The sequence below is a fragment of the Copidosoma floridanum genome, unplaced genomic scaffold (genome assembly GCF_036245765.1).
Source record: "Copidosoma floridanum isolate Cflo_tuat_1 unplaced genomic scaffold, Cflo_Japanese_pri ptg000007l, whole genome shotgun sequence".
NCBI lineage: Eukaryota > Metazoa > Arthropoda > Insecta > Hymenoptera > Encyrtidae > Copidosoma > Copidosoma floridanum.
In genome coordinates this window covers 3,297,942-3,323,530 of record NW_028321884.1, presented here as the reverse complement: position 1 = coordinate 3,323,530, position 25,589 = coordinate 3,297,942, and the positions used below count along the sequence as shown (strand labels likewise).

The following is a 25,589-nucleotide window of genomic DNA, read 5'->3' as shown; positions in this document are numbered from 1 at the left end:
GCGAAGCAGCAGCTTGCGACCGAGAGACGCGGAAGGTGAGTGGAACAGTCGGGGGAGACGGAGAAATGGGTATATAAACCGACGGAGGGGAGCCCCTTTAAGGGAACGAAATTAAGAGATATTGGCCGGCTGTGCTTGTACGTAACTATACATGTATATACACGTGCGCGTAGGATTGAAAATTAAGCCGGGCTCCTTTCCTCCCCCCCCTTTGGGATCTCTCTCTTTCTCTCTCTTCGTGAATTTCATTCCGTCCTCGTCCGGCATTCTGCCTCGTTTAATTTTAAATTGATGGGTCTTCTATACCGCGCGCCGTGTGTTTTTCTGGCCCTGCTCCGCTTGTTTTTGACTTTCGCTCGAAACAAAGTGCATCGGGATCCCACCCTTTTTTAATTGAATTGCAATCGCGTTTATGCGTCTCGGCAAGTATTGAGTATCGCACATCTTTTGATAATTATTTTACGTTATTGGAGAGTAGACTAAAAAATGAAATGAAATTCAAAATAACACGCGTGGTGGTAAATACACGAGGATTACCATGAATGCTTTACATTGAGGGTACAACAAATACTCAATACTTTGTTTATTTGTGAATTTATACTTTTTCGTTGTTTTGTGTATGTTTTCGTTTGTCGCAAAATACATCTCGATACCAGGATACTATGGTACTTTTTAGTCATTACAGTACAATGTTTAATAAATCCGAGAATCAATCGTTACGTAAAGTCAATACATTAGCGTCCAACAGATGTTGAAAAATAAAATGAGATGCTCCAACTTTTGGGAGAACCAGACTCGGATGTATATCGTAAAAACCCTGGCTGGCAATGCGAAATTCAATTACTCTAGAGTTAATTAATAAAATTATTCTGTCCTCTGGTATATTATATATACAGAGGGGGGGAGGAAAAGAGCTCTCGAAAAATCGTGTAAGCGACTGCACTTTATCCATTTTCCCCGAAAGTACTCTGTGCGAATTTCATTAACTAAATTGTAAGTGATAAGACGCCGAGGGTAGTTTGTAAAAAAAAAAAAAAAAAAAAAAAAAAAAAAGTCCAGGGGAGAAAATAGAGTCGCGGGAAAAGAAAGGCAGGAAAGACGGGCTTTCAGCACTTTGGCCAAGTCCCTCTAAGCTCGTGGAGAAATGGCGAAGGGAAAAGAGAGCCCGATACTGACCGGTCCGTCCTAAGCTCCGCAAGTTTTCGCCCCTACGCTCGGATAACTCCTGAAAAGAGCTTTCTCCCTTCCCCCTAGCTTTACACTGGCGCGCCTGTGCGAGGGCTTAAGATTTTTCTCGGAAAGTCCCACCGGGATCTCATTATAAAATCGTATATATGCACAGTTCTGTAGATCCGCTAAACAATGGAATAATGTATTTCCGTGATTTACAGATCCATACGTGCGAGACACATTATTTTTGGTAACCCCGTGCAACTGATGATCGGAAAATCGGTCACATGGCATTTGTGACACTTTGAAAATGTTTCAGTTCCAGCCGTCGAGCGCGGATGTATATACCATCAGGGGAGACAGGAATAATGGAGAGCGAGGGAAAAGTTAGCCCAGTTGATTTTGTTGGTCTTCCTTTTGACCTGGCACGAATAGCAGTACGGTATCGGTACACGACGAGCGAGCGGAGGGAGGCTGAAATTCATTATGCACCGGAGGAAAATCAAGCAACTTGCCTACATATATACATACACCTTCGGGACGAACAAAAAGAAGAAGAATCGTCTGTATCCCGGCGTTCATGGGATGAGAGCGTCTTCAAAATCAACAATGTCGAATCAAACGGCGAGGAGGACGAGAGTGCACTGACTATGAATTGCACTCATTGTACGAGATGACAAAGAATCATAGGGAACACTATATCTAATGACACTACTTCACGACTGATTGCACGGATTCAAGAAAATACACACGAGCCATATACTTACGTGAAACTTTTAACCCTTTTTTTTTATCGTATTAAGAAAAAAGATGTTTAGACATATATACACCCTTGTAAAAATAGATGTTTGAAATAATAAGGTTTGACCTCGAGTGGTAAATCCCAAAAAACAATGCATTTTCATAATATTGATGTATTTTGTTGCTCTGCACGGCGAGACAAAGCGAAAAAGAAAAAAAAAAAAAAAAAAAAAAAAGTCATCACAAAGAGCTGCGAAGTTTGGTCGCATAAGCTTGATTAAACACGAGGGAAGGGACAAAAGGGTCGAGGTGCATAGAAACAAGGCGAGGGAAGAAGAAAAGGAGGTTGGAGGAGGTCGCGATGATCCTTTGAGATATACAAGAGCGTAGAAGAGCGAGCGGAACAGCGGGCGAAACGAGAGATTATATCAAACGGATCGAGGTACGTTGCGACCGCGACCAACCGCATGCATAGGAGACACGATATCACGTATATATACATACATACAGAAGAAGGCGAAGGGGGGGAGAGAGGCGAGAAGGCGAGAGCCATAGAGGAGCGATCAGGGCCGATGGCCCTCTTAGTGATTGCATTTGCAAGTAAAACGACCCCCGCCCTCCTTATCCTCCTAACCCCACCGGGGCGGACTGTACCAGGCATCGGATGAAACGACGCTGGAGAGAGAAATATGGCCCCTGATTTACGAAGAAAAGGGCCGCTGCCACCGATGCTCGCTCCGTTTCCCTTCTTCCTTTCTACACTGAAAAGCTTCCGGCGTACGGTTGTCACGCCGATGGAATGCGAGGCTCTGCGGAAAACTACCACCTTCTCCTCCCCCCCCCCCAACCGAGCTTTTTTTTCTTTTCCCCATCGGCACGTTTTATATTGAATCGCGATGTTCATCAATTCTGCGTGTCGAACACTATGGAACTCGGGCGCGGAAAGGCAGCGAGATTTGACTCGACTTTGGGGATAATCTTTCGATAAAGAGCATATGTATAGGCTATTTGGATGAGAATTTTCATTTCGCAAAGTGTGTACATGTATGCTCGAGTAGTTTTTCTTTTTTTCTTATCAAACTCGTATCCCTAAAAGAAGGGAAAATACAACAATAACAATAGTTGATGGACCCGCGGTAAGGCAGCACATCACGCAGCTTTTTAGCATCGAGGAGTCTTTTGCGCAAAGCACATTACGTCGCAATCAAGAGCCACGGGGGGGGGGGAGCAAGCACTCGTCCGAGCTCAAAGGAAGCGTTAAAATTAATTTCAATGCTTTAATTACCTCCTGAAATTGCATTCCGTCTGCCCGCTCTCGCTGCGAGTACACCTACTCATCTCTTGTTTTTTTTTTTTTTTTTTTTTTTGTGGTAAGACAAGAGCACGCGATAATGGAGATTTATTAAAACTAACGGCCTCACGTGTGGAGTTGTTTGTGCCCTTGATGTTAGTTGTCAAGCACGATGACGCGAATACGTGCTGCTGTTGGTGGATGAAAAACAAGGGGTGAGCTGACAAGCGTGTACGTATGGATATTCGCGCAAAAGCACACACATACATTACATACGTGGAAAAGGGTACGCTCGCGGGTGGTTGAACGCGATAACAAGAGGAAAGAGGTAATATATGGTGGGTTGCTTCGTGGTTTTCCTTTGTACCGAGAACTCGATCTCTTAAGCGTCGTCTTTTGGGGGAAGCAGAATTTAATTAGGGGTGGCACGCGGTGTGCTCTTGAAGTGATCGAGGAAAAGTGAAAGGAATTTATGGGCCGCGACTCGTTTAAAGGAAATTTTCTGTTATTGTTGTTGCGACAAAATTGAGCCCGCTTCGGTGATTATTTTACGCGTTGTTGCACAGTTGGGATCGGAAAAGCCATTTGACAAGCCATTAAAGAATCTGTCCGTCCGGTTAATTAGCCGATGCTATACGCACGCGTTGACGGGGACACGTTTTGCAAAACCACTTTCTCGTGAAATGTCGCGTCGCCCGTTTTACCGTTTGATAGAAATGTTTGCCACGATGACACAATTTCCAACCAGTTGTATGCCAACGCTTCTGGTTGAAATTATTCATCGACGTAAATACCGTGCCGGTGACAATATTTGTTTTTTAAACAATGTTTTTAAGTAATACGGAGCATTTGTTTCGAAGGGATAATGAGCTAAAGTGCACCGTCATAATTGTAAAAATATTCCGATGTTGCGTGAACTACAGTTGCACTTGATTTGCCGATTAATTGATTTTGGAGCGATAAAGCAGGTACCTGTTTTTGGAGTTACCGTCATATTGTGCTAAAAGAGAGCAAAGTACACACATTGTAGATAATGAAAGCCATTAGTAAATGCTTATATACTGTACTTTGATGATAATTGATTGCAAGCTCGTTTCACAGCTAAACGCTTTTATCTACGTGGATCGGAGTCGAATCGATAGATTTCTATCTTCTGATGTTTCAATTAATTCAAAGTTTTTGAATAAATAATAAAACCCGAGTACTATATACCTTCATCAACAAAAAAAGCAGATATTTTTTTTTTTCATCATTATTTCAACTAAATTTAATGTAATAAAGTACGAATAAATCATCGTTCATTTAATTTACATCGATGTAACGGTACAAAATCAATCTTAATTAGTAATATTTTACGTTCATCAATCAGTACAAAAAGCGATCGTATGAAATAACAGAGTACAACTAAAAATACGTATTTCCACGTAAGCAAACCTGTGAATGTAAAATTTTATGCGACTCTTGAAAAAACCCACGCTGTAATCCAAAAGACGCACGCGAAGAGCAAAGAGAGACAGAAATAAGAGATACACTTGCATGCACCCTCGTGTCGAGAAGGAACGAGCGCGTCGATTCCAGGCCTAAAATAGCCGAGAGTCACCCTCGAGCGCGAGGCAAGGGTTGAGAGGGAAAAAAAAAAAAAGTAGAGCAATCCACTCCTGCCTCCACGTACTTATGCGACGAAGAAGACGAATGGAAGCAACGGCGACGATGACGATTTAATACACACACACACACATATATAGGCGAGAGAGTGGCAGTGTTCGAAGTGGATTTCCGAGTTTTGCCACCTGCAAATCCGCCTGCATTTTCTACATTTCGAGTTTTTCAAGCGCGCACCACTCGAGCGCCGGCGAAAGATTTTAAAAGGGGAGGATAAACGTGACGTGTCTTTTTTTGGAACCACCGATGTGTGGTCTGGCGCATCGGATAAGTGTACATATAAGATTATATAAATCACCTCCGAACGCCGGATTTTAGAGCCAAAGGGGCGGAAAAGGAAGGGGGTTATCGCGAATTTGTTGATTTCACAGTCAAACGGAATAATCAGTCAACGATATATCGCCAAGCCGGAAAAGCAAACTTACCACCCCCGTTGTTACATTGTCATGCAAATGAAAAATCATATATTCTACCCCTTCGGGATACGAAAAAAGCCCCTTTTGCAAGGAAAACAGAGGAGTCGGCCGGATTAGAAGGGGTAAAGGTATATATAACGAAAAGGGGGGGGAAAAAAAAAATAAAGAATCCACTATAGGATATAGACATGTACCGCGATCTATACGGGTGGGAAACTCGAGTGCGCCTGGAAATCGCAATAACGGGCCGACCGGACGCTGTTTTCCCCACTCCGACCGGGCGAACTTGCCGTGGAGTTCGAAACTTCCGCCGCTGGCTGTTTATATATATATATATATATGTATATATACTCCGGAGTGCGCACAAGTAGCAAATCGAAGAATAGTTCAGGGGTACAGGTTGGAACGGGGGGAGAGCCATTGGCGTTTATCGGGAGCTACCTATACTCCTCGCGATAAAAGCCACTTTTCGCTCTTTAACTTTCGCATCTTGCTCCTCCTCCTCCTCCTTCTTTTTCTCGACAATTGAAAAACAAACCGACAAACGGAGCAACTCCTTCTTCCCTAACGATACAGAAAAAAAGGGGAGAAGGTGATACTTTCGCCGCGGAACACGTGATAGATATTAGCCCTACTGTACCTATTTGGGGGAGGGGGCGAACTTTCACCGACAATAGGATCATAAATTTCGCTCCTTCTAAAGATGATGGTACTCCCTGCGACTTCATTACGCGTCCCGCGGCAGACAGAAAGTGTGAGTAGCCCCTTTTAATACCATTTACACTTATAATCCGGAAATCGCGAGAAATCACGGGGACAAAGGGGGCGAGGGGAGAACAATGCAGGGGGAGGGGGTGATAATGTATAAACCGCGAAAAAAGCAAAGAGAGAGGGGTGGATTTCCATATAAATTGCTCGGGCGGAGGTGGCGAGCTCGTATTTAATTTTCCAGCAGTTTGGCGTCGTGGTATCCATTGCGCGGGGCCGGCTAAATCACGCCACGGTATCCTATACGTATATACGCGCTTTGCCGAATGAACGAGCCGGGGGAGGTTTTATCGCCCGGAAACGCGATGACCGGCTTTCTCCGTATGAAGTACGAGGAGCTTAATTGAGAGACGGGAATGTAATTAACGGGGGAGGGGGTACGGCACGCGTGGGGCGTCGCAATCGAGACTTTTGTTTCGCTCGCGAGGGTGGGGCTTAATTAAAACGCGGCTAGGACTCGGGCTACGTTCCCAATCCCACTGCCGGCGCTCTTAAGCAGCTTGCGAACTTTTTATTAAAAAAAAAAAAAAAAATTCCCTCTCTTTTCCGGGCCTTGGCCTTCTTTTTTCTACCCCCGTGTAATCTGAAAACTTTGGACTGTATAAAAATACGTTTCATTAAACGCGGACCGGAGAATTCCACATAAAGTTGCAACGGCGCTTATTCACGAAGGTCGAGGGAAAAGAGTTGTGATCATACTTGGGATTTGCGTTGTGGACAACTCTCGGTTCATAAAAGTTATATAGATAACAGGGGGAGGGTAGGAGTTGAAATCAGCTAGTTACGACTCGTCGAGGAGTCGGGGCCCACTGCAGCCCAAAAAAGTTTATTTCTTTAGATTACTGTGATGATGCTTATGTATTTGCTGCAACTGTAATGTGTAGGGCCACGTTATCTATTCGCAGGTGCTTACGTGACGAAGGGCTCGTTTTACACAAATGCCTTGAAGAAAAATAGAAGCACCATTTCAAAAACGTGTTTTTTTTTTTAAACCTCTACTACAACGACTGTTGTTTCGCTAGGCATTAATATTTCCTAAACTTTAATTTTATTCCTTTTTGCGTGCATAAAAAGTAACTTGTAAAGCGTTTGATTCAACACAAACGCTTTTTTATTTTCCCTGAGATGTTGATGAATATTATATCCATGTTGAGATAATTCCAGCCCGTATATACAAATCAAATAACGTACCAGATGTAGCACAATTTGTAAGACAATATTGACGAGACGTGTAAAAATGTGGCAAGCAAGTCACGCAGTCGTCGTTAACATTTGAAACTCTGTACATTTAAAAAAAAAAGGGGGGTAGGAAGAAATACAGCGCATCCTCAAGGAGAACGACAGAAAGTGGTAGGGTCGTAGGAGGGGGTGGGAAGGCAAAAGCGAGTCATTCATATTTTATAATGTGTACGCAAGACCGGCATGTATATATATACTGCCCCGATAAATAAAAGAAGGTCAGAACCTCTAGCTCCGTAACTCCCTCCTCGGCTCTGTATGTATAACGTTTGTACCTGTACTCGTGAAAATATAGTTACCGAGTCGCGTGTATACACGTCAACCTACCTCGTGCACGCGTAAATCGAAAAATCAATCGTAGCAATAAGCGATTTTATTCGGGATTGTTGAATACGCGTGCGTATATACCTTGTAAACCCGATAAAGCTGGCACATGCGTGTAAGCTTTTACACACACATATACATATACAGGTATACAACACCCGGAAAGGGGGGAGGGGAAACAAACGCGACCCAATTTAATTGTCGAGTGCTTTTACATGTGATGAAAAACATGTTAAGTTGAATTACGCGCTTTTCCGTGTGGTACATTCATCTACTGGTACGTTTGCTGTTCGCGCGCGAACGCATTTACTTTTTTTTTTTGTTCGCACGCGTTGAACTGGCTGCTGGAAAAGAGATTCGGGGAAAATATTTTTGCACCCCGGCGATATGCCGAAGCAATTATCGGTCGCGTATAGGTGGCTATGCTTGCGGGACCGTTCAAATATGTGTACTCTTTTCACGTGAGATTCGCGCGCTCGATAAAAATCGGGAAAAATATACTTATTACCCTCGTTTATTAACGCTCGAAGCGCGCAGTAGCTCCCGAAAGGGCAAATTAATTGCCTCGATTTGGCATCCGCTATTGTACCGCACTCGAGAGACAAAATCAATCGCCGCTCGACTGCTTGGATCTCATCGATTCCGTAGGCGGAAACTTTTTACTCTCCAACGCGCTATACTTTTATCCCGATCATTTCGCGTTGACTGATCCAATGGATGCCGGGCGACGCGTAAACTCCTACACACCCCTCTAATTTGGCTCACCGCACGCGTGCTCCCTCCAACCCTCCGGAGTTGAAAACATTTTCCATGTAAATGAAAGCGGGGATCGTGAGCCCCGGGCGAAGCAGCTTTAAATTTCAAACGCCGGGAATTCAGAGATGGTGCCTGTATATGTACGTGGAAGCCTCCGAGCGATCGGTAAACTTTCGCTCGTCCGCTCGGGAGGGAACAATTTTTCCCTACAGTGTGGGTATGGGGGTAATACCGCAGGGACGGAAGGGGCGAAATCGTTTCGACTAGACGCTCAAACAGGTGTCGCGCATGCATGATGTAATGACAAGTGCATGCGTGGCTTCAGAATTATAAAATAAATGGTTAACTCGGCGAAACTCGTAATAATCACATATCATGTATACCCATCTCTCCGGTGACCACCCCGAATATATATGAACATATGATCACCAGTTCGGAACAACCCCGAGGTAAAACACGCAGGTGTATCTTATGCACGTAAAAGTTTGATAACGCGTAAAATTATTCCGAATTTGGTTGTGCACGCGCGGGGCTACCGTTATCTCGTCTGTCCAAACTCCGGGGCGAGTGGGTGAAACACCCCCTCGGTGTTATAAATTGTCGGAAATCCCGAAAAAAATGACACACGGCTGATGAATAATTCACCCCCGTACACGCTACGCGCACGTTCATGCATTAGCATCATATTCTGTATACAGAGTCAACGGTCCCAATCGGCGATGCAAGGAAAAAGAAAACTTTTTAATTCAATCGGTGGAGGGAGTAAAAAGCGCCCGAGACTTTTGTTCTTACTGCCGGGAAAGCTCGCGCGAGAGCCGAGTTGAAGCAATTAAACCGCAGTCACAATAAAAGCGCCAAAAAGTTGCTGTACCTCGCTCTGGTGTGCGATGAGTATTTTCGAGCTGCGCCACATATTATACTAAAAGAGGTAATAACAACAACACATCCATCACCGGCGAGACGCATCGGTAACAACGTTGGCTCTGTACCATAGTACCCGTGGACTAACAGTGTAGCCGGTGTACCCATACGTAGCCTGACGAAAGAGACGAGCGTATACATGTAGTCGTACGGGCGAGGGAGGAACGGATGGAAAGGTGTCGTGCGGGCGATTTAACTTAATCGGGGAAAGGGAGGGAGGGCCCGATTCCAGTCGACGTTCGCGTGGATAATTGCCGGGGCCGTGATTGTGTATCTCTTGGGCCCGGTACCGCTGGACGAGACGATTACCGCGGGATTAGTATCGATTAGATCCGAGAGCTGCTGTCGGGGTGTAGAAGCTCGGGACTACTACCGCAAGCTCGCGAAAGCTCGGCCAACACTGCCCCCCCCCTCTGGGCTCCGGATACACAAAACGCCAAACTTGTTTCGCCGCGGCTCTTTTATCGGAGGAGAGGCACGGCCGGCTGTCCCGTAACGAGCTCTTTCCCCGAGATTTATCTCCCACTATCCGCGCGCGCCAGCTTTTCGAGCGATCGATTTAGATTTCTTTTTTTTTTTCACCCCCTCCCACCTCTTTTTCAACGCCATCATTCTTGTCCCTTGCTCTCGTTGCACACGCTGGCGTGTACATCGAGCTGACAGCGCGACGGGCGTGTTTTCCCACATTGATTTTTCTTTTTTTTTTTTTCAATCTCGCGGAATCTATTACCAGAGAGACAAATAAGTTGGGTGCAATATTAACACATACATACATATATGTATACCCATCGAGCAGATAATTCACGAGTCGATAAATCTTTTCTACAATTAACGAGCAAACTTGTGTCGCCGATTCGCGCGATCGGCGCACAGTTGATGTTTCGCATGTTATTTATAAAGCACACGGCAGAGAGGGGGTTGGTGGGTAGAGGGAGAAAAACACAAATCGTTGGATTATCACTCGGAGCGCGGGTAGGTGCAAACATAAGTTTCTCCCGGGGCGCGGAAACTCCTTGTTTATACGGGCGCACGTAATTTTCCGGGAAAGCAAATCCCAGCGAATAGGCGGAAACCGTGCAGGTGTATGATTTCCAGGGTACACACGGCAGGGCGGGGATGGATACGGAACTTTTGCTCCCTCCGTCCCTCTCCGAGGTGATGTACCTGCGAACGAAAGTACGAACCCGAACGGGGAGGAGGTCGAGAGCAAACTGCGAGTCAAGAGAGGGCACCATCGCGACAGAGGATTACGTCGCCCCGACATCGGCTATTAATCAGGGTAAAAGCGCGTCGTTACGCGATCTCAGACGCGAGGGCCCTCCGCGACTCCCTCTCTCCGACTCGCTCCTGTAATTAATAACGACGAAAGTCCCCGGCTTTTTGCTCCGCGCGGCCATTATGTACTCCTGTGGTAAATTATCGGGAGGAAGCAAAAGTGCATCGGAGGTCCGGGAGTGTATGGAGATATCGATGAGGGTATTAAAGGACCTCGGCGGCTTTTGCTCTCAAAGTAGAAACTCGTCCGATCGGGGCGAAGGTATTTATTTACCTTGAGTGATTAAATTTTGTAGCTCGATCGGTGAAGTTTCATCCACTCGACGGGGTAATGATGTATATTGATAAAGGGACTCGGTCTGACTGGAGCTTGACCTGTACTACTTGGATGGCTATATGCGGTCCAAACTCGGGATCAACGGCATCGATGGTAGGAAAAAAAAAAAAAAAAAAAAAAGAACCAAGTAAAATCAGAGGTGAAGGGAAGAGAAACCTCATCGGGTGTTGGGCAAATCTGGGGGCTCTCTGTTCTTCCTTCCCGAGATTCTCGTTGGCCCTCGGGGCAGCATTAACCCACGGTACCGAGTCTAGCTTTAACTTTCGCAATCACGCAGACAGAAGACGTTGCAATTAGCACTCGGCCCGCAGTTGCTGCTTACCGAGTTGCTTCTCTCCCCCTCGCCCCTCGCAGAGCACGTAATTATTGAGATTGCGCTTTTTCCACCCGCAACATCCCTGCCGAAGTCTAGCCCGGCGGGACTTCTCATTCGCCCCATCCGCGGCAAAGACGCCAACTTGGCTGAAGCTTCGGCGAGTTATTACAATAGTTGGCCAAGAGCTCTTTCTTACCAGGTGAAGGGGGGGGGGGTGCCTCGCGAGCAAAGTATAACAATAACGATAACAGCCACGAAGAAAAGCTCGGCGGGAGGAAACGAGACAACACGGCACGAGGGAGCGGGATGGTCTGGCCTCGTAAATTTTGTTTACACGCATAAACACTCGACTCGAGAGTACAAGGGGCTCTCGGCGTCGCAACAAAGGAACGCGTGGGTGTGTATATGGGTATACTTATACGTGGCGCTGATGGCCAAGTAGGGCGATAAGGACAATGGGTATATACTTATCTTTTCAAGGGGCTTAATCTTTCGGGCGTGAAATCCGACTTTTTTTTTTTTTTTTTTTTTTGTCTCTTGGGAAAGAAACATCTCTCTCGTTGTCGCGGGAGATCCGATGCTCAAAGGCTCGGGTTGCCCTTTTTTTGCTCCTCCCAGGTAGCGCGCGTAAATTACCGAGTGTGTATATATATATATGAGAGCGGTGAGGGGGAAAACGGGGCCGCCCGAGGCAACAAATTTTCTCCTCCCCGAGTGTACAGCAGAGTATACTTGTATACGGTTCGATTCTTTGATCGATAGCGGATAAAAGGGAGAAGCGCCGTGCAACGCCAGACACGCTTGTACCACAGAGGCAGTACTTTTAGCGCTCGATTTCGAATTCAAAGATTCCGATAAGCCCTGCATAAACATCTGGCCGTGCACCATCGAGTGCCGCAGGCAGCTTTTCGATTCCATCTCTTTATCGGCACATACGTGTACGGATACTCTCTCTGGGTGTCGTGTATCATAGAGAGGATTACGCGACAGCAGCACGACTACCGTGTACAGGCAGCCTCAACGGATGTATTTATTCCCGGGTTACAGTGCACCGATTGCGCGCCCCAATGCCTTGGGCTCTACACGCGCGCGAAAGCTATTTGTTTCGAGTTTTGATTTTCGAGCGCAGCCGGGGTTGATGAATTCGCGAGCTCTCTCTCTCTGACATACCCAGGCTTTTTTTTTTTTTTTTTTTTCGAGTGAAACGAAAATAAGAAAATAAATAGAGAACCGCGGCGAAAACCCAGCCAGAGCCTCAAGTGAAAAGAGCATGGAAGCTTTTAGCAAAAGTGATTGTCAAGTCGAGGGGACTCGGAAAAGTTTCCGAGTACACGAGCTAAAAACAAAAAAACACACACAACGCGTCGCACCGGCAGCGACCACAGAAATGTTTATGCGGCTCGATAGCCAATTAAACTCGTAGAAGCAGGCCGCGGAGGTGGAAAAAAAGGGGGTGGCTCTCCCGAGTCGCACCTGCAGCCTCTCCGGCGTTTTTCAACGTCCGCCGGAAAAAATTTCGACCGCGTATAATATCCCAGTTTATTTTCCCGAGCGCGTTCTCCTTACACGAGCGCGCGTACACCATTGCCCCCCTCCCCCCCGGACCATGGTAAAATAAACTTTCGGAACTTTAATTAAACGCAACACCTCGGGCCACTGCGCGTAAGCTGCTCGACGAAATTTACAATTCCCGGTGACCGCCGGCGCCTCCTGTGTACACCTTATGTACGTATTTTATGAAAAACCAAGGGATCCCTTATGCGTTGGCCCGACACCGAAAAATCGCGTTTAAGGGGAAAAAAAAAAAGTTTACCCGTCAACGTCGCTTCCGTCCGATCGCGCAAATTGACCGACTGCGCCTCGGAATAGCGTGCAACTTCGATTTTCCAATTTTTCAGAACCAAAGCCGAGGTGAAAGGAAAAAAAAAAAAATAAAACTCCTCCACCTCCACAGCTCTCCAGCAGTGGGTGTATCTACATATCTATATAGATCCGAGTTCGGCATGTAGAGGCTAATATATAACCATCCATCCGTGCCGTGTTCGGCTTGAAAATTATACGCGCGCTTCCCCGACAAAAGGAAAGAAGGATATATACCTACATGCATGCATGCACGCGCGGCTAAAGCAAGGAGCACGAGGAGGAATGTTCCGTGGCGTTCGACCCGAAAACTTCAAAGATCTCTCTTTCTCTCGCGTAAGGAAGAAAAAAAAAGAAAAAAAAAAGAGGGGGAAAGAGTAGAGTTCTCCGATCGGCAAAAGTGATACGTGCACGAGTTCCGATAAGACTCCGGGGAGTGCATAGCGGCCAAAGGGGATGAAGGTGGGTATTGTGCGTTCGGCTTTGCATTCCGCGGGAGCGATCGCACGTACGAGCGAGTGGGGCAACTTTTTCCCTTGCCCCTTATCAATCTCTCAAGCCCGCGGCCTTTAAATCTCCCGGAGCTACTACTCGCTTTGAGCGCCGTGAAATTTTCGCGCTCGGAAATTTTTAATAAAACGGATCGCTCGGATACCTCCGCGAGTATACCCCCCCAAAGACGCACCGGTCCCGGTGAGACGGAAATTCATGCACCTGCCTTTCTGGTGATGGATTTCGCTTACGCGCATCAATGTATTTTTTTTTTTTTCCCCTCCTCCGTCTCGTTTCGCAGTGCAGGCATTATCGGGATTGGATTTGAGCTTTTTCGCGAGAGGAATCGAGCCTTCGGTGAGTTCAATCGTTACTACGGGAGGAAATCAAATTACCGTCTTATAAACCCACCGTATGGATCGCCGGAAGTCTACAACAATTTCCGAGGAAGCTTGTCCTTCTTCCCTTCTATTGTCACTGTTTTGTTTCCATTCGTCAAACTCGTCGCTCCCTACGATTTTAATTAAAATTCGCGCACGGTGTGATTCATTAAAAAGGGCGACGCGCAAAAAACAAAAAAAAAAAAGCATCCTTCGTGTACGGTCGAGAACATTTGAATTCCCTCCCTTTTTTTCAAATCCGAAACTCGCAAGCTCAGGTGAGCTTGAACGAAACAAGAAATCATTGTTTGGACGAACAATGGGGCGAGCAATTAATTTTTCCATTCCGATGATTTTTGTTTCCGCGCGATGATGGGCGAATCGTTGCGCCAGGACTCGCGAGAGGGAACCGATAAATATTGAACGGGGCCGCCTAAAGTCATTAATCGACCACTTGCAGTTCGCGCGGCAAAGAGGACTGCAGCCCGGAATCGTGTTGATATACCCGAGAAAGGAAGAAAGGGAAAGAAAAAAGTAGTCCGAGCGAAATAAATGCAGCTCCGGAGGGGAATTCATTACAGGGGCCGTGACTTAATTGTGGATTCACGGCGTGGCTTGATGAAGTTTTATTACGAGAGGCGCAAGGAAGGGAAAAAAAAAGAGGAGTCCACGACAAGGAAGGGAGAAAGAGCAGCTGGTGCTCGGAGTCTGACGATACGCGACTCTGTTTCTTCGCGCCCCCGTCCCCCCTTGGCAGTCCTAAGTTTGTTTTAATCTGTTGAACTCGATCGGCCGTGAGGTGGCGCTAAACAATCCTAATTAAGATTCCGGGAGGAAGCGCGACGCGAGAAACTTGCGGCTGGTCGTCCAAGTTGGGTAATTAAATGAGGAGGGGCGCGTGACTCGGTGTTATCTCCTCTGTTTCCCCCGCTGTGGCGGTCCGTCGGCGCGGACGAATTCAATTAACACGTCATACACCTTATACGCTCACCGAGTGCTTTGTCGCTCCGCCTTATTTTGTATTATACGGGGAGGCTGTTGCGCAATTTGATGATTGTGTATCCCCCGCTTCGAGCGAGATTATTTATTTTTTGGCTCTCGTTTGCGTTGACTTATACCGCGGTGGGTTTCAATTAAAACTTCGGTGGTATGATACATTTCTCGAAAGTAACGTAGCGGGTTTTTCCAATTCGCGGGAATCTTTGGGATGGGCGAGCACGAAACAGCTAATCACAGCGAAACTGTACGGCGTTCAATTTCGAGAGCTCGTAACTATACTTTCGGCCCGTTTTTACGGGCGCCCACAGATATACGGTATTGAATTCTTTGCGAGAGAATTTTTCAATAGCCGCTTCCTCGGCCGTAAAATGAAAGGCCGATGGAAACTAATCATCGTAAAAATAAAGATATCGCCCCGCGAGCGTCTCGACATATATATATACCTGTGGGAGGTTGACGGTCCCTCGATCCGCGATTGATGAAAAATCTACAAGAGCCCGTGGCATCAAAGTTCGTCTCTGCTGCGCGATTTGTACCGTAAAGCTTTCTCGAGCGCGCCTTGCTAGCTCGACGAAAAAGACAATGAATTCGAGGAGGGCCCACTTCGGCGAGAACCTCATAAGCTTGGCTCCCGCTTTTTTTCCTTCGATTCCCCGGTGGCTTTGTTTTTTTTTTTTTTTTTTTTTGTTTTTTTTTTTCATCCTTTTGCGATTGTATCTCCCACGTGCCTCGTGACCCGTGGATTTTCAGAAAAGTACCTACTCGATACAATATTGCGAGGCTGTCCCGAGGGGGCAGGCCTTGCCATCAGGGTTTATCCATCAACGTTGATGGTTAACGAGGCTCCAGACATTCATGCTGTGCACACGAAATTGTAAATAATATAATGCTATGGATAATAATGAAAAAAAAAAAAAAAAAGAAAAGGCCAATAGAAGAGCCAAGGCAAAGGAGGAGTGGTTCAATGAAGCGTGCATCGGCTCGCCGGCCTGTTCTAAAATACGGTTGAGACGACGTACATACACGTGCTCTTTTGTTACACATACCTTTGCAACGTCACAAAGGTGTATTTTCCATTCCTTTCACCCCGACACCGGCCACGTGTATATCTCTCCTTTGTCCGAACTCATTTACAGGCTTTGTCTCGTATATTTGTATACCTATAGTCGTGGGTGCATAGCAGTAGTATATGCCCCCGTATATAACTCAAGAAACGAGATGACTGTGTGTATGTGAATAAATTAAAAATAAGGTGTATACCGCAATTGCTGGGTGTACGATTATGTTGTAGGGGATTTTTGTTGTTAGATTAAAATGTTGTCAAGTAATTTTACTCCGCAAGATTTACAGGTGGAATTTCCGACGGAAAGGGAGGTCAGCGCCAAATTCGCACGGAGCGTTTACGTATGTGAAGCAGCTCCGCGATAAATCTCTTTGAGAAGCACACGCGCAGACGGTAAAATTTATTTTCCTCGGACTTTCCACCTATATAGATGTGCCTACGTGTATACGAAGGTATATTTGTACGGTACTCGGTGTTCGATCGATTCGCTTATTTAGCAGCCGAGCCAGCACTTCTGATCCATACTATATACGCGAACGAACCCATGGAAAAAAACGTTGGTGCGGGAATTCGAAAAAATTGAAGTTAAATTTTTGGTACTTCTTTGAGGCTTTGAGGTGAAAAATCGTGTATTCGAAGTGTAGGTTCAATCCAGGTAGTTTGTGGGAAAAAATTCAACGTTTTCCAACCATTTTTTTAAAACGATTCAAAAAGTGTATAACATCGGCTTTGCAACACGTCCACGATTTTGTTTGACATTAATTTGTTTCCAGAGATACCCAAAAAACGATTTTTGTGCAGAGTTGTTGGTATACATATATACGTGCACGTCCGACACGTGGGTATATCGGTTGCCGAGCTTCTGTACTATATACCGATGGTGCGGGAGCCAAAAGAGTACATATACGCGGATGTACAGATAAAAAGTCGATCAGATGGGTATCACAAACGCGACCTGGACACCGAGTAGATGTATAGGTACCGCAGAGATACGCGCATGTGCCAATTTATATGACTACCTCCACGGAGATGGATACGACTATTGGATTGAGAATATGTATTTCTGGTCCAGTTGCTTCCTTTTTTTTTCACGTGCTGCAGAATTTATACGGTTTCAGAGTACATATTCCTTCCTCCATTTTTTTTGTATACGGTTGCGCGAGTGGAGGGCTTTGTCTGCGTAATGTAAAAAAAAATAAAATAAAAAAAAAAGGTACGAAAAAATACAACACACTTGTTGCAATGATGGATATATTTCGCTTTTCAGTGGATGGAGTAAAAAGTATATTTGCCTTATTAAGAGGAATTAAGACATTGTAGCCAACAATTACCTCTTAGCATCCCTGGAGAACAAAGTTGTACACGTTCAATTAGCAAAATGAATGAAAATAAAAAAAAAAGTAGCTATGGTTATTGTTATTTCTCGAGTATACACTGCTTTATCCCAAGATGCAATAAAAGTACAATTGATCAAACTTATCGGCCCAAAGTATGTAAATGGAACATCGAGAGCGGGTAAAATTTAATTATTCGCAGTCGAAGCCAGAAAAGGAGTCTGTCCATGAATATTATCCAAAACATTGAGTTTGCGCTTGCATCCGAAAGAGGGAGGGTTCAGGATACGTAACATATATACACGTACACAACCGTGTAAGGGCAAGTCCCGGGACGCGAGTGGAGAAAACCCCTCGCGGCGCCAAAGTAGCTCCGTCAAGTTGAAGCGTCTTTCGATAATGAGCTTTAATTAACTTTGCCCGGGAGGGGTTAAGTACACACGACCGGGCGTTTCTCGAAATTCAGCGCAGGTGCATAGGCGTGCGCGGGTATTTTCCATCCATCAAAGAGAATAAGCGAAATAGACGGACGCGCGTAGGAGGAAGCTGCGAGGCGGGGCGAGAGGAAAAATAGGGCCAAAGCCGCATACCCGCGTTTAGCGAAACACGTGTGTGCAAGGCCGGGAGGGATTAATTAGGTCAGGGATCACTCGTGCATGTGCGCCGAGGTGACCCAGTCCCCATTTTTTCTTCGACTTCGTACACCCTCTGCGCCGTTTTCCTTCTTCGGGCGATTTGCGTGTACTCGGCGACAACGGCCGAGGGCGTCACGTGCGAGCCGATTTTTCTCGCGTAGGCGAACAACAACAACTTACTCTTATTTTTTGTCTCGCTGAAAGGGAGTTGGCGCTTCAACGGACGTCGGACTTGTTAGTTTGTTCGGGCCTCTCTCTCCCCCCCGCTGCTTACGCGATTAAACTTTCGCGCGAAATCAAATTTAACTTTCTGTAACAAAGTAAGTTACTTTTGTGCGCCGCAGCTGCTTCCAACGTCGTCGTCGCCATCGTCTTTTCATCGCGTATAGACGCCGGCGACGACGCTCAGCTTTAATCGAGTCTCCTTATATGTATAGTGTATACGAGCTTACCCCCCCCCTTTAGTACAAGTATGTATACGTAGAAAAGACCTGTACACGAGGATTCGGTTGTTGCACCTTTGAAAACACATCGGGCCGGCCCGCACGAAAGGTCTCAGCTATGCCGCGCGCTACGCGGACCTGTACTACTTGTCGAGCGGTACTGTTTACTTGCTGGCTTTTTGATTGCACTCGTGAGTTTATTATATTTTTTGCTTTTGTTTCAACGATGGCGAATTTAAAGTTTGTACATGTACGGACCCATAGTGTCACTTGTTTGCCATTGTTCGTTTAAAATGCAAGTCGTCTCGAGAGGAGAAATGCGGCTGCAAGTCGACTTGGAGGAAGGAAGGAAAAGTCGAAAAAAAAAAGGGTCGAGAGGTGAATTAGATAGGTGACGGCAAAAAAAAAAAAAAAAAAAAAAAAAAAAAAAAAAAGTAGGGAAGCACTAACTGCAATTGAGAGGGGAAAAAAAAGAGAGACAAAAATACACTTAACAAGGTATCGCACTTGGTCGAGCTCGCCCATATACGTATGTAGTTTTCTCATCAACGGTATTGTATCGTCTATATACACTTTTGTAGTGGCTTTTTCAATGGTTGTACACGATATACAGTACGGACGTGTTCTATTTATATTTCTCTTTCATTAGCAGCATTTTGCGATACTCCCTATGTACATAACGTGCACAATTGTCCTTTCGATCCCAATAGGCTCTGCCAGAGTATAAATTAAAGGTACATCACGGCAGGTAGCGATATCTACTTGTATGAAAAAAAAAAAAAAAAAAAGAGCAAAGAAACAGTAGCTCACTGCCATGGGTATTGTTCCTGTACACGCGCGCCTTATTTCCCTCCTTCTCCTCAACCTCTCATTATGTACATAAAGCGCACCAGCTCCCGTTGTTGCGTGAAATACGCCGACCCCTACACTCTCGCGCTGCCTCCTTTCTCCACGTACACACATACATATACAACACAGCACACACAACTCCAGTCCCGACGTACATAGCTGGCTCTCCTTATTCTCTCTCGTTGTTGTTTTTCGTTTTCGCGATTCTTTGAAAGCCCAGCCTCTGGGCTCTGTGTGTTCTCACTCGACTCGCGACTCCTGAGTCGCCCGCGCGCTTTGACTAGCGAAACGAGCCGGTGCACAAAACTAACTTTGGTTTTTGCGTCCGATGCCGAGTATTGTTCGGAAAGGGAAGTCGTGCTTCTTTTTGGTTGTTTTTTGTTTTTTTCTTCCTCCTATTGTTTCCCATACGGTTCGCCAACACAGCCACTGTACGAGTCATTTGTAAAACGAAGGAAAAAACCAACTCACCGTAAGTCATTTTGGCGGCCAAGTTGAGCTCGCACTCGTGCCGGGTCTTGTAGGTGTAGGGCTCGGGCTCTCCGGGACACCAGAGCACGGGGTGGCCGCAAACGCACCTGCCGGCATCCTGCGGTTGGCCGGTCTCGGCGTCGCTCGTCGAACCCTCGCCCAGCAGATTGCAGCCCCGCTCCGACAGTTTCGGCACGAAGGGACAGTGCCGTCTCGTCCTCCCGGGGATTTCTATGCAAGGAGATTACAATTTTTATCCTTACTGAGATTTGTGTTTTTCATGAAGAAAAAAAAAAAAAAAAAAAAATGTATGTATATATACAAACGTATACCGATACGCGCGTTGATTCCCGGCACGTTGGCGTATGCCGTATGCAAATAATCGAGCGGCGAACGGCAATACCTAGTGGCCCGAAAGAGAGACGGGAGGGAGGAAAGTTCGCTCGTACCGAATGTTATGCAGATTCGCGCGATTATCGAGGCAACAGACGACAACTGTACGACACGCAGTTAGACCCGTGTTTCGGTAAATAATTTATTCCACAAGAAGCTCGAGGACTCCCGACTCTTTTTTTTTTTTTTTTTTTTTTTTTCTTTTTCCTGTCTCCAGCGCACTTTTTGCACTTTTTGTACGTGTATAGACGAACGACTGGAGGTGAGACACGGGACGAAGAGAAAAAGTTGTTTTAGTTTGCTCTCGATTATGACGGGAGCGATGCGCCACTGTGTCCAGCTTCTGATGGACCTATAAATGTACACGTTGCAAGGGTTGTTTCGGAAAAATGGAGGAATGCGCCCAAAGGAAACTACATGGACCAATGCGGAGCATCGGAGCTTTAAAAAACGTAAAAATACCCGAGACAGCGCTCATCGGACAGGGAAAAAACAGCGGGCACGTGCCATCGGTAATAAGGTGGACGCGTATTACAACAGCCACGGCTCCTCGTTGTCAGCCTCTGCTGGGCTTGAGCGCAGTCAACAGCAGTGTATTAACGCGTAGATCAAGGAGACAAAAGGAAAGGTGTACTAGCTGCAGATGAGATTTTCAAACGTGGGACGTCAGTACATATACTTCAGCCTCTCCCCGGCGGATTATAACGCGCGCGTAAATTACGAGCCCGAGAAGATGACGCGCAGGTGCGGATGAAGTTTACCGTGGGAACTGCGTTATGTATTCTGTTGTAGCCGCCTACAATTGCAAATTTACGCGTCACGGGTAATCTCAGCCTCGATTGCTCGTCAGATGTGTTTGGGGATTTACTTTTTCCCTCCCAAGTATTCGATTGTTTAAACATTTTTTTTTTTTTCTATTTAAATTTTAATATACTGCAGGGGCAAGTTATGCATGTGCACGGGATTTGCGGCTCGATGGGAAGTTGCTCCAGGAAGCCCTACTCGAGAGACGACTTTTCACCGGGCACATAACGTATCGTACATTAACTGGAGCAACCAGACGACCCAACGACTTGGAAACGTCGCAGTTCGTTAGCTGAATAAGTATACGTATCAACGACTTTGGATTCGCGAGGATGTTTGTTCGTGACGCGTGATGCTTCAGCTCACCCGTGATTTACTTATTTTCGCGAGGCGGTGCAGGTATACATGTACGCCTGTGTGTAAATAATTAATAGCCCGTGTGATTCATTAAATATTCCGAGCAACTCGAGCCGGGACTTTAACTAGAGAAATTCGCGTCAAAGGCCGCGTGCACGTTAACTGCTTGCTCGGTTACTTCAACTCTAACATAGAGCTCTCGCTCGAACTCTTCCGAGCCGTTCTTGGGAACATGTTCAAAGAGACGGAGGGCAAGTAGGGGTTTTTTTTTTCGTGTAAAATATTTATAGGCAACTCTCGCGTCTTTTCAGCATTAATGGCAGCCTAGAGTTGCAAAACTGGTCAACTAATTATGCTTTAACGAGTTTATTTGAGAAAAGCCGGTGACGGCAAACTTTTTTGCGACTATAACTGTAAATAAACATATATATATATGTACGCGGGGTCAAGGATTTTCTTTGAAAGAAAAAAAAGCAGAGCTAGCCAAAACTAGGACGGATTTTTTAATGGTCGCCAAAATCTTGTTTCAAAGTGTATAGCAGGGATTTCTCGGCACGGGTCCGAGAGAAGCGGTACGCCGAGAGGACTCGTCTTTAATTTCATGCGTATAATAATATACGTACGTAAGGTATACGGACAAAGGGGATGGAGGGCGGCCGGAGTTCGCTCCAGTTATCCCATGGGTTCCTCGTAAAATATATAGCCATTGGCTATGCAACGGAGGCGATACCTTACGGCCCCCCTCCAGTTAAACGCTTCGAATATTCCGGATTTCCTCCCCCCCTCTTTTCCAGCTCTCCTCTGCTGGCTACATCGCGAAGAAAACGAGCATCGCTCGCGCGTATCTCACTCGCATTGCTTGAATACCTTGGCACGAGCTTCGAGATTTTACGCGTACACGAACCCCTTACACTTCAACGGGTGTTTTTTGCGCCACGGGGAAAATAATTTTTTTTTTTTTTTTTTACCACAGGTAGGAAGCTTCGAGGTGTATAAATGAGGTCCTCCCGTTTGTCCTTTGACTGGAGCGTCGGCGCTAAACACGTTGCTTTTGCATTCGAGTGGCGGTATTTGGTTTGCTCTTTGGTTCCGAGGGAAACGTGAGCGTTTAATTGGATCGAGCTTGTTTTTTTTTTTTTTTTTTTTTTTTTTTTTTTTCCAACTAGTTTTTGCGTATACAGGGCTGAGATTATTGCCGCGAAAAAAGACACGCTACGGAGTACTTTTGCCCGGGGGAAAAAGTTGGCTTTCCTTTTTTCTTTTTTGCGGGAAAAAATGTATGAAGAACTACACCCTTTTCCACTCCATCTGACAAATTGAAACAATAAATACGCGGCTGATGCGGGAGTGCTCGTGATACACCGCGCGGAAGCAAGACGGGGGGGGGGGAAAGGGTACGTACAGACGTCGAGCTCTGCATGTACTTTTCGCTCGTTCATAGAAAAAAAAAGCTCGGTAATGGCAACGGAGAAAAGTTTTCCAGCCGCGGTGGGTACAGGAGGAAACGCGTTTTTGAAAGAATATCTCTTGCTCTGCTTTTTCTGAAGTTTCGCGTTACACACACTCTCTGCTTCTTTTTTTTTTTTTTTTTTCTTCCCTTCGTTTTAATAATTCTTTGTGTGTGCATATACGAGACACGAGTAAAGTACAAAAGTTTTTCAAAGTTAATTGCGCTACGCCGTGAGTGTATAAGTACAGTACGTACATCCAACTTGACGGATACAAATTTCCCTGGGCATTAAAGTGCACGAGGAAATTTTTAAATTTCATTTCGCCCGCAATCCATTCTGGATGTAACGTTTGCACTGCCTCGTTTTGTATGTACTTGTTTATCAAAAAAAAAAAAAAAAAAAAAAAAAGTTTCGTCAAACGACAACATTGTCGAAGATGCACAACAACGCGAACCTTCCAGTAAATAGAGGCGATAGATGCATCACGAAAAAAAGTAAACGACACGTATGTACCTGCGATCGTGCTCTTCTACATACGCGCGAAACAGTTCAAACGGATCACAGGGAATTTAAATTGAAATCAGGACGAAGGTAAAAAAAACATCTTTGTACACCTACACTGGCGCCTTCGCTTTCGAAATACACATAAAAAAAGGGGCATACACGGACGTATCTGTGTACAGCTCGCGGAAGTTTGTCGCGTTCGGCTCCTTTTTTTTTTTTTTTTTTTTTTTTTTAATGCGAAGTTCGAGCGCACGGGGCGCAAATACCCGCCAGCTAAACTAATTTACTCGCACGGGTATATTTACCCGATCCTCGACTAGTGTGTCCAGCTATATACATATAAGTGTACAGGTGGTGGTGGTTCATCCGTGTATACCGACCTTCTCGATGATATTCCATGAATACGGAATGTGTGTGTATACGCGCGAAGCTGAGAGGGACTTGCACCCCCTCCCAAAGTACACACACGGACGCAAGGGTGGTGGTGGTGGTGGCTGTACAGCGAGCGAATAGGAGATACACGCGGGGTAAGCTCGTCTCGGAAATATCGTTCGGGACGCGCGTGCAATCTCTCGCTCGTGACGTTACGTTCGTATACGCGCAATCCCGGCCCCCATAGTGGCGCAATTCGCGAGATACACACCCGTCCTTGCGTTTAATGGAAGCACCACGGCGCCGTTTACCCCTAAGCTCGTCCCCGGCGCAAACGTTACAATAAAGATCCCCCTCGGAGTGTGTAATCGAAATCGCGAATCTCGAGAGAGCTGCCTCTGGGCACGTATGGATGCTTCCTTTGCAGAAAAAAAGGAAAAAGAGTTCCGAGGCAAAGGGATGATGATGATGATGATGGTTGCGGTCGCGTGTACCATTATACCATAGTTTGTTGACTTACTTGTGCAGATGCCCTCGTCGACGGCCGAATCACGGGGATGCGGGACGAGATTCTTGATCAGGCACTGCAGCCCGACGGCGCACCTGCCGGAGAACCCGAACAAGCCGCCGCACGGCTCGCCCTCCACCCGCGCGCACACTCGGCAGCATCTGAAAGCAAAACGAAGGGGGCATTTCGGGGGTTACTGCATGTCCACTTATACGTACAAGGGGGAGGGGGACATTTGTTAATTGGAAAGATCGCATCGGGGCCGGATAAGGCTTGTCGAATGCGCGTATACATAGGTATATAGACTCGGGGATGAGAGTTCTATACGCGGCGGCGAGCGGCAAAGTAAGCGAGGGGAGGGCAAGCAAAACGCGAGAGATAAGCGCCCCGAGCTTTTTGAAGTTTAATTGAGGGATCCGCTCTCGAGAAGAGGTACAGGTGTATATAGAGACCCGCGCTCTCTCTCTCTCTCTGCACTTTGCTCCCGAGTGCAGGTTATATAATACAAGTAAGAAGGGTACTTTGGGAAAGGGAGGGGTGGGTGGTGGTTTCGTGCATAAGCTTTGCCGATAAGCTTCAATTACAACAATAGCCCGCTTGCCTTACTCGACTCGTCCTGTCATGATTGATGGCGCGTCCGAGGATTGTCCGAGCGACGCGCAAAGGAATCAAAAGAGCGGGAGAGGGGAAAAAGTCGAGGATACGATAAATGGGAGCTCGCGTCGTCTCAATTAGCGCTTAATCCAATCTCGAGGTATGTGGAGCCCGAAAAAAGAAGAAGAGAGGGGCAATACAGTGGAGAGCGCTAGTCCAACGGGGGGGGGGGAGGTTTTTCCTCGTCCGGTTGACGTCTCAACGCAATTTCTCGAGAGCGTATGGAAGCCAACGGTTGCGCAGCTCCGAAGGGAGACACGAGCGGAGGGAGGAAAAAAACTCGGGTCAAAGAGGACGAGGTGCGAAACTGGGGGGGGAAAAAAAAATCAACAACAGGTACGCGGGTGGAAGGACAGGAAGGAAGGAAAAAGCGAGGGAGGACGGGAAAGGGGACGATTCCGAATGTTATGTATTTCTCTTCCTTTCATTGCTCCGGTGCTTCTTTTCACACTGCGACGCATATATACGTACAAGTCTGATCTATTCGCTTTGTATATGTTATTGCTTTTTTTTACTGGAGCATCCATAGAGTTGGTGTTTATTTTTTATTTTGTTCCGTTTTGACGGAGAATATATAATTATGTTGAACCACGTGATTGTTGGATGAGATTTTAATTATACAATATGCGCGACAGCTGAAACGATTTAGCGAATTTGACGTGATAACTCACGAATCCGTATTTGAACGATAGGTACATAAAAGGTTTGTTTGACGAAGGAAGTAACCTTGTTCATCCGAAACGCGACACATCCAACTTGTACATAATTATGTGCCTTTCCAAACGCACGCGTCACCGATTTCAA

General features: G+C 46.1%; 1 protein-coding gene across 1 annotated transcript in view; it reads right to left on the bottom strand.

The window, feature by feature from the left end:
* The window catches only part of LOC106637172 (cysteine-rich motor neuron 1 protein), an 86,160-nt gene that overhangs the window by 58,203 nt on the left and 2,368 nt on the right, over positions 1-25,589 (bottom strand). Inside the window, exons 2-3 of the mRNA XM_089588797.1 lie at positions 24,144-24,292; positions 19,743-19,973 (exon numbers count right to left, since the gene is read on the bottom strand). Of these exons, the coding sequence (XP_089444923.1) occupies positions 19,743-19,973; positions 24,144-24,292 (380 nt within the window). The remainder of the gene's footprint in view (positions 1-19,742; positions 19,974-24,143; positions 24,293-25,589) is intronic.